Source organism: Lolium rigidum, chromosome 1 (assembly GCF_022539505.1).
Source record: "Lolium rigidum isolate FL_2022 chromosome 1, APGP_CSIRO_Lrig_0.1, whole genome shotgun sequence".
Classification (NCBI taxonomy): domain Eukaryota; kingdom Viridiplantae; phylum Streptophyta; class Magnoliopsida; order Poales; family Poaceae; genus Lolium; species Lolium rigidum.
This window is the reverse complement of record NC_061508.1, coordinates 35,945,503-35,959,614: the sequence shown is the minus strand read 5'-3', so window position 1 is coordinate 35,959,614 and position 14,112 is coordinate 35,945,503. Positions and strand designations below refer to the sequence as shown.

At 42.9% G+C, this 14,112-nt stretch overlaps 1 protein-coding gene across 1 annotated transcript; it reads right to left on the bottom strand.

Moving 5' to 3' along the window:
* Positions 1-2,261: 2,261 nt before the first annotated feature.
* LOC124706646 (chaperone protein DnaJ-like) lies at positions 2,262-3,662 on the bottom strand. Its single transcript, XM_047238324.1, has 6 exons — positions 3,472-3,662; positions 3,307-3,400; positions 3,070-3,164; positions 2,918-2,980; positions 2,533-2,784; positions 2,262-2,393 (listed from the first exon to the last, which is right to left on the bottom strand). The coding sequence occupies exons 1-6, from the start codon at positions 3,589-3,591 to the stop codon at positions 2,262-2,264; spliced, it is 756 nt and encodes a 251-aa protein (XP_047094280.1). The 5' UTR covers positions 3,592-3,662.
* Positions 3,663-14,112: the final 10,450 nt, after the last annotated feature.

Genomic DNA, 14,112 nt, shown 5'->3' with positions numbered 1-14,112 from the left:
AAGTTATCACAAAATTGGCATCACTACAAAATCCCCGCCCTGCGTTCGAAATCCTTAGAAAAATCCCGAAATCTCTTATCTGTTTGTCGAGTTGCTACGCTCCCATCCGCAGTCCCCTACCCTAGGTCGCCATAGCTGCTCCACTCCACTACAGTGTTAATTGTAGTGCCTTGGAACGCCATGTTCGGCAGTAGCGCCTCCATGTCTTCCATGCGCAACAGGCGCCGTGTTGCTCCAGCCATTCCTCTGGTCCCCTGCCCAGACTGCGGAATGAAGGCGAGGGTGTATGTCTCCGGCACGAATGACCACGCTGGTTGGACATTTTACAAGTGCAAGAAGCATGGGGTAAAAGATTTTGAAAGATCTCTCCCTTTTCAGCGAATCTAGCAAATCTTGTGATTTTCTACGAAATGAAGTTCTTTGTACATCTGTTAGAGTACATGTGATTTTTGGCGCCGGGAGCGCTAGTACGTGGAGTATCTGATTGAGAATGATGTGTTGAAGAGGATGCATCCACTAAGGCTTACTGCTGGGCAGAGGATAGAAGGGAGGTGCTGGAGGCTGCTTTGGCGAAGAAGAAGCTAAGAGGAGCGAGGAAGACAAAATGGAGAATGCAAGCAGCAGGAACCAACAAAGTGGTGGCCACAACTACCAAGGAAAGATGTGCCAGGATCAACCAAGAAAGAGGCTGTCGATGTTACTATTTATCTTAAGAAGTGAGAGTATGTAATGGCAGTTCGAATGGTATATAGTTGAACTTGATGAAACTATCTAGTTATAATCTTAGTCACTATTATTTTTGATTGTAATGGATAATGTGGCCTATCAGAACAAGGTGATCCCTCCTATATGTACTTGATGTTGTCTATCAAATGTTATATATGCTTGATGTTGTATGTGAAATTGGCATGTAATATCTTCATAGACATCAGTCTATTCAATTAGCATATGTTCCGCATGCATAGTCGACAACATTTGCATTTAGAAAACATAACTGATATATGCTATATGTACTTGATGTTGTCTCTCAAATGTTATGTGTGCTTGAAGTTGTCTTTCAAATTGACATGTAATCTCTTCATTGACATCAGTCTATTCGTTAGCATCCACTCTACATTTTTAGTTGAGAACATCTGCATTCAGAAAACACTCTTTCCACATTCATAGCCGATAACATGGAAATGGATATGGTAAATAAGAAATCACTCTATTCAATTAGCATCCGCTCCCAATTCGTAGTCGACAACATCTACATTTAGAAAACATTCGTTCCACATTTGTAGTCAACAACAATGGAAATGGATATGGTAAATAAAACATCACTTTATTTGATTAGCATTGGCTCCACATTCTTAGTCGACAACATCTGCATTCAGAAAAAAAACATTTGTTCCGAATTTGTATTCGATTAAGACATGAGTCTATTCTTTGAGTACTCCTATTATAGTGTTATTTGTATCTTTTCGAATTCACAAAACATCCATTCCGCATTCATATTCGATTAGCACCCGCTCCGCATTTGTAAGGTTTTGGGAAGTGCACTATCCAATCCATACCTAATCCGTTTCCACCCCTATTAACATGTTAGAAGTTAACTTAAATGCAAGGTCTACCGTATATTTTCCTTATCCAATGAATCAAAGGAGTGGTATACAGACCATATAAATCCAACCCGGTTAACTCACTGCTTCTCGACGAGACTATTAAATATCTTTTATTCTTATCTAAAGAATTCTAACTTATACCACCACGTAGTGTTGTAAATATTTTGGCAAATGGCTCAGTTGTGTGGATCCTAAGTTTAAATTACTTATTATTCTCAATGTAGATGGCAGCTGACAGCTTAATATGCGGATTGGCCCGCTTATACTCATAGTTGTGCTCTTTGTAATTTGCTTTGGTTTGGTGCCGGCTCTGTTTGGACTTCTTAATTTCCATTTGGAGTGCAATTTTTGGATCTATACGGCTACGTGCATCCTTGTTATGTAGAGACCAAATTTATATTTAAGTACTAAAACGTCCGAAAAAACTCACTGTTGCTCACCTAGAACAAATTTTTACAAAAGTGTGACCACGCTGGCCGTCAGAAAAGTAGCTCAGCAATTCTGTAACTTAAGTGCCAGTGCTACACCAACGAAAGAAAATCTAATGGTGTCCTCCAAAACTTGCAGATCGTCAGTACGCGAAGAATCCGGGTGACATAAGGTCGCTCACGACTGGTTTATGCTCTCTACCCTGGCAGGCAGGCGCTCGCCGAGATCTCATCCGGGCCCCTCCGACGATGACACGCCGTGGCTCTGCCTCGTCGACATCCTCTGCTTCTTATTCATGCCGCCGGCGCTGGTGTCCTCACGCATCCATGGCGCGTCCTCATGTCGCCTCAAATCACTTCCCTGCGATAGGACAAATTAGGACGAAAGCAAGCTAAAATCATCACTACTATCTGGGACCGAATGTGTGCGCATACATTTTTCAGATTTTTAACCTTAATCAGATAGACTCCCTCCGTTGAGTATATGTGCTATGTGATACCTTGGAAGATGAACCCGACAGACCCGAAGCCGAGCCCGAACGGCCAGGTCTCGGCGGCGTCCTGGAGCCTATCGCCGGAGAAGACCGCTTGTTGACACCGTTACATGACGGTGAGGAAGATCCTGAGGTACATGGTGGGCTCTGGGCCTGGGCCCGGTGGACCATAGGAGGCGGCCCGCCGAACCCGAACACGCCGACGAGGTCGGCCTGGAACATGTCCACGAACAGCTGCTGCAGCTCCTCGAAGCTCTCCTGCATCCGCACACACGGTCAAGCCACAGATCTGAACGCTCAAAGGCACGCCGCAGTTTTAGAAATCGTTTTTCGCTAGACTAGAGTGCCTTCTCAGGACAGGAAAGGACAGGAGAGAAGGAATCTAGCTTACGGTTGGCGTGGTCTGGTTCATCATTTCGGCCATCTCGCCGAAGAAGTCGTCCATCCCCGACACCTGCGACGAGAATAACAACTTTGTAAGTAATCAACCAACTTTGCTCGAGCGCAACAGGACTACTGATCAAGAGATTAGTCGGCGGGTACATCTTGCTCGTGGTGGTTGTCGTAGTCGTCGTCATTGCCGTCGCTGTCGTTCACGCCGACGTCGTAGAGGAGCCGCTTGCCGGAGTCGGAGAGCACTGCATGAACAGCAAGGCAAAGCGACGAGGCCGCAGAGCGTAGGTATGAGCTTTACGCAACGCAGACGGCAGCAAGATCTGCGCTCAATTCGTCGCCATTGAAATAACTTGCGCTAACTAATAGTAGTGGAGAAATCATGACCGGAGTAGGCGCCTTGGATCTCCTGGAACCGCTCCTTGGCCTCCTCCACGCTCGCCGAGCTGCCGGACGCAGAGCACCTGTCCGGATGCCATGTCTGCAGCAAGAAGAAAATCAGCGCGAAATGATACGTGATGAACTCTGACAAGAGGCGGCCGGAGCACTCACCATGGCGAGCCTCCGGTAGGCGATTCTGAGGTCGGCGTCGGAGCACTCCTTCTTGAGACCGAGGACGCCGTAGAGGTCGACGTCGGCGTCGTGCCGGATGCCGCTTCCACCGGCCGACATGTCGTCGATCCAACTTCCGCACGCTCTCGCTCTTGATCGCGCGGAGGAGACGGGAAGAGTTCGCGCGCAGGGTGGCGTACGAACGTTCTGGAGCGGGTGAGGTTGGGGTCTCTGTAGCGTGCCTTGCCGACAAGGCGCACAGGTAGAAGTAGAAGCTTGTGGTGGAGTGGTGGTGGGGTATCCACGCGCAGCCGGAACTCTCCAGAAGCGGAGCCTGATTGGCTCGGCTCTGCGACACCGACGGCTGCCTTCCGTTTTCAGCTAAAAAAGTGGGGGCTGGAATAAACCCAATCAGATGATGAATCTGACCGCAGTCGTTCCAAAGGTGGAGTAGTAGAAAATTAATCACAAGTTGAAGCAGAAGGTCCTAGAAGGACCTGGAGCCGTTATTAGAAAAGTCTGCAGCTACAACAACCTTGGAGATACGCAAAAGTAATTTGCAGAAACTCCCTAAACCCAAACTTTTGCTTTTTTTAATTAAATTTCACCAATCAAAATGTACAAGCAACAGTTCCAAAAGTAATAAAATTATAAATATATTTTTGGATCACCCAACAAAGATTACAAACACAAGCATTAGCGAAGACACACCATCGTCATTGTCCCACCATCACAGGAGCAAGGTAAAACTTACTTAGTAGAGTTTGTCATAGTAGTAAAGATCCTGAAGAACGAGCATACCATAGAAGCAACCATCGCCGATGATGAAAAATGTAGATCGGAAGAGACATATCAGAAACCACACCAACAAAAATAAAAACCGACCAAAACACAGGAGATTCCTCGGGCACAGGACTCCACACGTCATCCGCTAGCACTAGAGGCACCACCGAAGCAAGGATAGGCCGAGAAAGAACTTATTCCGATTTCAACATGTAGCCACCGCCTCACCATCCCGGAAAACAGCAAATCGAAAATAACCTAAACAAACAAGGAGAACCCTAAATGATTTTAAAAAACAACACTAATAGGAAAAAAATCAGGATTAGTATATTATGGCATGTGCATAAAACACATAAACTAGTTGTAAAAGTCATTTGGTTACATCAAAGAAGAAAAACACATGAAAGTTCTATAGAGATAAAGTAATGTCATAATTGTCATATAGACACATAGGAAATTTTCCAAGAGGTCTAAGAACATCATAGCCTCGTCTCTCAAACCGACCTTGAAATAAATTTGGGGCGCGTCGGATAAAAAACCATGCCCAGCCGCTGCTCCAAACTGATATTGTGATCGATGTGGCCTAGTAGCCTATCAAGCGTCCCCGGACCCCAGGGACAGGCTAGGCGCGTCAGACACAAGCTGTTGGCGACGTGGCTCTTGGCGGGCCACACCCGCCATAAACAGAAGCAAAGCGGCGGTCAACTTTTCTTAATGGCGTGGCGGTTACCGAGACGGAGGTATGCACGGTGTCTTGTCGGCGCTGCGCCTGCTACACGCGTAGCCGACACACCTTCCCCACGCGGGGGCATTAATGTCCACCACTCCTCTCCGCCCTTTTTCCATTGCTTCCCGTCTCTGTTTCCGGCGTCATCTCCGGCTATAAAGTCGTCTAGCCTCCATCTCCCTCACCACCACACTCGCCGCCTCTTAGCCAAAACCTCCTAGCCAAAGCCCTGTAGCTGCAATGTCGTGCCGCCTCATAACTAAGGTTTAAAATAGCGTGCTAAATGAATAGCGGTAACCTCCTTCAAACGCTATGGATACTATATTGTGCTAATAGCGTGCTATATTTTAAATAGCGTTTCGAAAAATACCAAATATAGCCTAAAAGTAAAGGATTTTGCTAAAAAGGTTGGATATATAGTCCAAAAATGACTAAATCCTACATACATAACCACATACAAAAAATGGATATCCAATTTTTCAGACGTCTAACATCATCATTCCACAAGGCAACACCATAATATAAATTATTTATTATGAATCATCAGCATTAGCGATATTATCTTCTGATTTAGAAGAGGAACCAGTAGATTGCAGTTCATCAGCACGAAAAAGTGAAAATAACTTATCTTGAAAAAATAGCGCGCTAACAATATAAACATTTTACGCGTTATAGCATGTTATTTCGCAAATAGCGCCATAGTGAGCAAAATTATTAAAATTTAGCGTCGATATTCCAAATATGCTATAGCGCGCTATTTTAAACCTTACTCATAACACGTACTCCATGTAGGGTCGCAACGATGGCACGTCGGCACCTCCACCTCCAACGCTAGCCGAAACTGTGTCGTTGCCACCCGAGCCCGAGCTCGAAGAGCAAGATATGGTGGAGTTTGTGGAGCTCGACGAGCAGTTCATGGGCGATGCGGAACATGAGCCGGCGGTGAAGGAGGATTGGAGCGACAGGTCAGAGTCGGCGGAATTGAGGAGGCGTGGATCCTTGGCACCTACATATGGCGATGTAGCAGAGGAACGCCTCCCGCATAACCAACGAGATTGACGGGATCATCTTGGAGCGCGCCATCCAGATCTCCCTCTAGTGTCGACGGTGGAGTCATGGCGCCTTCTCATGGCGTCCGAGCGGCAGAGGATCATTGACCTCAACGTTTAGACCTCGCCGAGGCCGGTTGATACGTCTCCAACGTATCTATAATTTCTTATGTTCCATGCTAGTTTTATGACAATACCTACATGATTTATTCATACTTTATATCATTTTGATGCATTTTCCGGTACTAACCTATTAACAAGATGCCGAAGCGCCAGTTCCTGTTTTCTGTTGTTTTTGGTTTCAGAAATCTTACACAGGAAATATTCTCAGAATTGGACGAAACAAAAGCCCACGACCCTATTTTCCATGGAGGGTTCCAGAACATCGAAGGAGAGTCGGAGGCGGCCAGCAGGGGGCCCACACCACAGGGCGGCGCGGCTAGGCCCCTAGGCGCGCCAGCCTATGGGGAGGCCACCCCCTGGCTCCTCCGAGGCCGCCCTTCCGCCTATATATTCTTCCCGTCGCGAAAACCCTAGGGGAACAAGTCATATTCCACGAAGAGTTCCGTAGCCGCCGCCATCGCGAAGACAAGTTTCGGGGGACAGAAGTCTCTGTTCCGGCACGCCGCCGGGACGGGGAATTGCCCCCGGAGTCATCTCCATCGACACCACCGCCATCTTCATCGCTGTTGTTGTCTCCCATGATGAGGAGGGAGTAGTTCTCCCCCGAGGCTGAGGGCTCTACCGGTAGCTATGTGGTTCATCTCTCTCTCCCATGGTGTGATCTTTATGTGATCATGAGCTTTGTATCACTATTAATCTATGTGCTACTCTAGTGATGTTATTAAAGTAGTCTATTCCTCCTCCATGATGTAAAGTTAACAGTGTGTGCATCATGTAGTACTTGGCGTAGGTTATGATTGTAATCTCTTGTAGATTATGAAGTTAACTATTACTATGATAGTATTGATGTGATCTATTCCCCCTTTCATAACTATTGTTGACAGTGTGTATGCTATGTTAGTACTCGGTCTAAATTGCAACGGTCTATTATGCACTCTAGAGGTTACTTTAATATGAACTCCGGATTCACTCTCCACGGTGTGACGGTGACAGTGTGCGGATCGTGTGTGATTCCTTTATGAAGTTGTGGAGCTTGTTTACTCCGGCTTGAGGGTGCTCTTGTAGCCCTACACAATGAATGGTGTTTGTCATCCAACAAGAGAGTGTTTGAGAGTAGCATCTATTTATTTAATTATGTGATCATTGTTGAGAGTATCCACTAGTGAAAGTATGATCCATAGGCCTTGTTTCTAAGCATTGAAACACCATTTCCAACAAGTTCTGCTACATGTTCGCTTGCTGCCATTTTTATTTCAGATTGCAATTACAACTTACAATCATCCATATTACTTGTATTTCACTATCTCTTCGCCGAACTAGTGCACCTATACATCTGACAAGTGTATTAGGTGTGTTGGGGACACAAGAGACTTTTGTATCTTAATTGCAGGGTTGCTTGAGAGGGATATCTCTGACCTCTACCTCCCTGAGTTCGATAAACCTTGGGTGATTCACTTAAGGGAAACTTGCTGCTGTTCTACAAACTAAGATAAGGAGAGGTTGCTACAGTAGTAAACAACTTCCAAGACACAAATATAAAACAAAAATACTGGAGTAAAAACATGGGTTGTCTCCCATAAGCGCTTTTCTTTAACGCCTTTCAGCTAGGCGCAGAAAGTGTAACTCAAGTAACATCGAAAGATGAAGCATCAACATCATACTTTGTTCTAATAATAGAATCATAAGGTAACTTCATTCTCTTTCTAGGGAAGTGTTCCATACCTTTCTTGAGAGGAAATTGATATTTAATATTACCTTCCTTCATATCAATAGTAGCACCAACGGTTCGAAGAAAAGGTCTTCCCAATATAATGGGGCAAGATGCATTGCATTCAATATCCAAGACAACAAAGTCAACGGGGACAAGGTTATTGTTAACCATAATATGAACATTATCAACTTTCCCCAAAGGTTTCTTTTTAGCATTATCAGCGAGATTAACATCCAAATAACAATTCTTCAATGGTGGCAAGTCAAGCATATAATAGACTTTTTTAGGCATAACAGAAATACTTGCACCAAGATCACATAAAGCATTACAATCAAAATCTTTGACTCTCATTTTAATGATGGGCTCCCAACCATCCTCTAGCTTTCTAGGAATAGAAGTTTCAAGTTTTAGTTTCTCTTCTCTAGCTTTTATGAGAGCATTTGTAATATGTTTTGTGAAAGCCAAATTTATAGCACTAACATTGGGACTTTTAGCAAGTTTTTGTAAGAACTTTATAACTTCAGAGATGTGGCAATCATCAAAATCTAAATCATTACAATCTAAAGCAATGGGATTATCATCCCCAAGGTTGGAAAAAATTTCAGCGAGTTTTATCACAAGCGGTTCGAGCAGTTTTAGCAGTTTCGGGTAATTTTGCGCGCTTTGCACTAGGAGTAGAAGCATTGCCAACACCAATTATTTTACCATTGATAGTAGGAGGTGCAGCAACATATGAATCATTAGCATTGCTAGTGGTGGTAATAGTCCAAACTTTAGCTACATTTTTCTCTTTAGCTAGTTTTTCATTTTCTTCTCTATCCCACCTAGCTCGCAGTTCAGCCATTAATCTTATATTCTCATTAATTCTAACTTGGATGGCATTTGCTGTAGTAACAATTTTATTTTCAATATCCCTATTAGGCATAACTTTCGATTTCAAAAGATCAACATCAGAGGCAAGACTATCAACTCTAGAAACAAGAATATCAATTTTATTGAGCTTTTCCTCAACTGATTTGTTAAAGGCAGTTTGTGTACTAATAAATTCTTTAAGCATGGCTTCAAGTCCAGGGGGTGTATTCCTATTATTGTTGTAAGAATTCCCATAAGAATTAGCATAACCGTTACCATTATTATAAGGATATGGCCTATAGTTATTACTAGAATTGTTCCGATAAGCATTGTTGTTGAAATTATTATTTTTAATGAAGTTTACATCAACATGTTCTTCTTGGGCAACCAATGAAGCTAATGGAACATTATTAGGATCAACATTAGTCCTATCATTTGCAAGCATAGACATAATAGCATCAACCTTATCATTCAAGGAAGAGGATTCTTCAACGAATTTACCTTCTTACCTTGTGGAGCTCTTTCCGTGTGCCATTCAGAGTAATTAACCATCATATTATCAAGAAGCTTTGTTGCTTCACCAAGAGTGATGGACATAAAGGTACCTCCAGCAGCTGAATCCAATAAATTCCGCGAAGAAAAATTTAGTCCTGCATAGAAGGTTTGGATGATCATCCAAGTAGTCAGTCCATGGGTTGGGAAATTTTTAACTAGAGATTTCATTCTTTCCCAAGCTTGAGCAACATGTTCATTATCCAATTGTTTAAAATTCATTATGCTACTCCTCAAAGATATAATTTTAGCAGGGGGATAATATCTACCAATAAAAGCATCCTTGCATTTAGTCCATGAATCAATACTATTCTTAGGCAGAGATAGCAACCAATCTTTAGCTCTTCCTCTTAATGAGAAAGGAAACAATTTTAATTTTATAATGTCACCATCTACATCTTTATACTTTTGCATTTCACATAGTTCAACAAAATTATTGAGATGGGCAGCAGCATCATCGGAACTAACACCGGAAAATTGCTCTCTCATGACAAGATTAAGTAAAGCGAGGTTTAATTTCAAAGAATTCTGCTTGTAGTAGCGAGTGGAGCAATAGGTGTGCATAAGAAATCATTATTATTTGTGCTAGTGAAGTCACACAACTTAGTATTTTCAGGGTTGGCCATTTTAGCAATAGTAAATAAAGCAAACTAGATAAAGTAAATGCAAGTAAACTAATTTTTTTGTGTTTTTGATATAGCAAACAAAACAGTAAATAAAGTAAAGCTAGCAACTAATTTTTTTGTATTTTGATATAATGCAGCAAACAAAGTAGTAAATAAAATAAAGCAAGACAAAAACAAAGTAAAGAGATTGAGAAGTGGAGACTCCCCTTGCAGCGTGTCTTGATCTCCCCGGCAACGGCGCCAGAAAAAGATTTGCTGGCGTGTAGTTGACGTGGGAGTTAGAAATCTTTGTGGTGTACCTTTTCTTCGTTCCCCGGCAACGGCGCCAGAAAAAGAGCTTGATGGCGTGTATTTCACACGTTCGTTGGGCAACCCCAAGAGGAAGGTATGATGCGCACAGCAGCAAGTTTTCCCTCAGAAAGAAACTAAGGTTTATCGAACCAGGAGGAGCCAAGAAGCACGTTGAAGGTTGATGGCGGCGGGATGTAGTGCGGCGCAACACCAGAGATTCCGGCGCCAACGTGGAACCTGCACAACACAACCAAAGTACTTTGCCCCAACGAAACAGTGAGGTTGTCAATCTCACCGGCTTGCTGTAACAAAGGATTAACCGTATTGTGTGGAAGATGATTGTTTGCGAGAGAAAACAAGTAAAAACAAGTATTGCAAGCAGATTTGTATTTCGGTATTAAAGAATGGACCGGGGTCCATAGTTCACTAGAGGTGTCTCTCCCATAAGATAAAAGCATGTTGGGTGAACAAATTACGGTCGGGCAATTGACAAATAGAGAGGACATAACAATGCACATACATGACATGATAAGTATAGTGAGATTTAATTGGGCATTACGACAAAGTACATAGACCGCCATCCAACCGCATCTATGCCTAAAAAGTCCACCTTCGAGGTTATCATCCGAACCCCTCCGGTATTAAGTTGCTAAACAACGGACAATTGCATTAAGTATGGTGCGTAATGTAATCAACAACTACATCCTCGGACATAGCGCCAATGTTTTATCCCTAGTGGCAACGAGCACAACACAACCTTAGAACTTTACGTCACTCGTCCCGAGTGTCAATGCGGGCATGAACCCACTATCGAGCATAAGTACTCCCTCTTGGAGTTAAAAGTAAAAACTTGGCCGAGCCTCTACTAGAAACGGAGAGCATGCAAGATCATAAACAACACATGTATAATAACTTGATAATTAACATGACATGGTATTCTCTATCCATCGGATCCCGACAAACACAACATATAGAATTACGAGATAGATGATCTTGATCATGTTAGGCAGCTCACAAGATCCAATAATGAAGCACAATGAGGAGAAGACAACCATCTAGCTACTGCTATGGACCCATAGTCCAGGGGTGAACTACTCACTCATCACTCCGGAGGCGACCATGGCGGTGTAGAGTCCTCCGGGAGATGAATCCCCTCTCCGGCGAGGGTGCCGGAGGAGATCTCCCGAATCCCCGAGATGGGATCGGCGGCGACGGCGTCTCGGTAAGGTTTTCCGTATCGTGGTTTTTCGCATCGGGGGTTTCGCGACGGAGGCTTTAAGTAGGCGGAAGGGCAGGTCAAGGGGCGTCACGAGGGGCCCACACTATAGGTCGGCGCGGCCGGGGCTTGGGCCGCGCCGCCCTATAGCCTGGCCACCTCGTGGCCCCACTTCGTGTGTTCTTCGGTCTTCTGGAAGCTCCGTGGAAAAATAGGGCCCTGGGTCTTCGTTTCGTCCAATTCCGAGAATATTTCGTTACTAGGATTTCGAAACCAAAAACAGCAGAAAACAGGAAGCGGCACTTCGGCATCTTGTTAATAGGTTAGTTCCGGAAAATGCACGAATATGACATAAAGTGTGCATAAAACATGTAGGTATCATCAATAATATGGCATAGAACATAAGAAATTATCGATACGTCGGAGACGTATCGGTGTTTGCTTCTAAGATAGAGAGAAATGGGTAAACTGACTCAACATAAAAGTAAAAGAATGGCCCTTCGCGAGAGGAAGCATTGATTGCTATATTTGTGCTAGAGCTTTGGTTTTGAAAGCAAGAAACAATTTTGTCAACGGTAGTAATAAAGCATATGTATCATGTAAATTATATCCTACAAGTTGCAAGCCTCATGCATAGTATACTAATAGTGCCCGCACCTTGTCCTAATTAGCTTGGACTACGGGATTATCGCAATGCACATGTTTTAACCAAGTGTCACAAAGGGGTACCTCTATGCCGCCTGTACAAAGGTCTAAGGAGAAAGCTCGCATTGGATTTCTCGCTATTGATTATTCTCAACTTAGACATCCATACCGGGACAACATAGACAACAGATAATGGACTCCTCTTTTATGCATAAGCGTGTAGCAACAATTAATTTTCTCATATGAGATTGAGGATATATGTCCAAAACTGAAACTTCCACCATGGATCATGGCTTTAGTTAGCGGCCCAATGCTCTTCTCTAACAATATGCACGCTCTAACCATAAAGTGGTAGATCGCCCTTACTTCGGACAAGACGAACATGCATAGCAACTCACATGATTTTCAACAAAGAGTAGTTGATGGCGTCCCCAGGAACATGGTTATCGCACAACAAGCAACTTATAAGAAATAAAATGCATAAGTACATATTCAATACCACAATAGTTTTTAAGCTATTTGTCCCATGAGCTATATATTGTAAAGGTAGAGGATAGAAATTTAAAGGTAGCACTTCAAGCAATTTACTTTGGAATGGCGGAGAAATATCATGTAGTAGGTAGGTATGGTGGACACAAATGGCATAGTGGTTGGCTCAAGGATTTTGGATGCATGAGAAGTACTCCCTCTCGATACAAGGCTTAGGCTAGCAAGGTTGTTTGAAGCAAACACTAGCATAAACTAGTACATCAAAACTTACATAAAAGACATATTACAAGCATTATAAGACTATACATTGTCTTCCCTGTTGTTCAAACACCTCACTAGAAAATATCTAGACTCTAGAGAAACCACTCATGCAAACCAAATTTTAACAAGCTCTATGTATTTATTCACTAATAGGTGCAAAGTATATGATGCAAGAGCTTAAACATGAGCACAACAATTGCCAAGTATCAAGTTATTCAAGACATCATACCAGTTACTACATATAGCATTTTCCGTTTCCAACCATATAACAATTAACGAAGCAGTTTCATCCTTCGCTATGAAAATTAAAAGCTAAGAACACATGTGTTCATACGAACCAGCGGAGCGTGTCTCTCTCCCACACAAGCATTTATTCAAACAAAAAACAAGAACAAAAGCACACAGACGCTCCAAGTAAAGTACATAAGATGTGGCCGAATAAAAATATAGTTTCAAGAGAAGGAACCTGATAATTTGTTGATGAAGAAGGGGATGCCTTGGGCATCCCCAAGCTTAGACGCTTGAGTCTTCTTGAAATATGCAGGGGTGAACCACCGGGGCATCCCCAAGCTTAGAGCTTCCACTCTCCTTGATCATAGTATATCATCCTCCTCTCTTGACCCTTGAAAACTTCCTCCACACCAAACTCAAAACAAACTCATTAGAGGGTTAGTGCACAATAAAAATTAACATGTTCAGAGGTGACACAATCATTCTTAACACTTCTGGACATTGCATAAAGCTACTGGACATTAATAGATCAAAGAAATTCATCCAACATAGCAAAAGAGGCAATGCGAAATGAAAGGCAGAATCTGTCAAAACAGAACAGTCCGTAAAGATGGATTTTATTAGGGCACCAGACTTGCTCAAATGAAGATGCCCAAATTGAATGAAAGTTGCGTACATATCTGAGGATCACTCACGTAAATTGGCTTAATTTTCTGAGTTACCTACAGATAATTAGACCCAGATTCGTGAAAGCAAAGAAATCTGTTTCTGCGCAGTAATCCAAATCTAGCATCAACCTTTCTATCAACGACTTTACTTGGCACAACAATGCAATAAAATAAGATAAGGAGAGGTTGCTACAGTAGTAAACAACTTCCAAGACACAAATATAAAACAAAGTACTGTAGCAAAATAACACATGGGTTATCTCCCAAGAAGTTTTTTCTTTATAGCCATTAAGATGGGCTCAGCAGTTTTGATGATGCACTCGCAAGAAATAGTATTTGAAGCAAAAGAGAGCATCAAGAGGCAAATTCAAAACACATTTAAGTCTAACATGCTTCCTATGCATAAGAATCTTGTAA

What these genes read in the sequence shown, in the direction of transcription:
- LOC124706646 (XM_047238324.1), bottom strand. Translation starts at nt 3,591, where the DNA reads ATGTCGGCCGGTGGAAGCGGCATCCGGCACGACGCCGACGTCGACCTC. An exon ending in GATCCAAGGCGCCTACTCCG is followed by an intron (nt 3,165 to 3,306) that starts GTCATGATTTCT and finishes CTGTTCATGCAG; the next exon opens with TGCTCTCCGACTCCGGCAAG. An exon ending in TGTCGGGTTCATCTTCCAAG is followed by an intron (nt 2,394 to 2,532) that starts GTATCACATAGC and finishes GTCCTATCGCAG; the next exon opens with GGAAGTGATTTGAGGCGACA.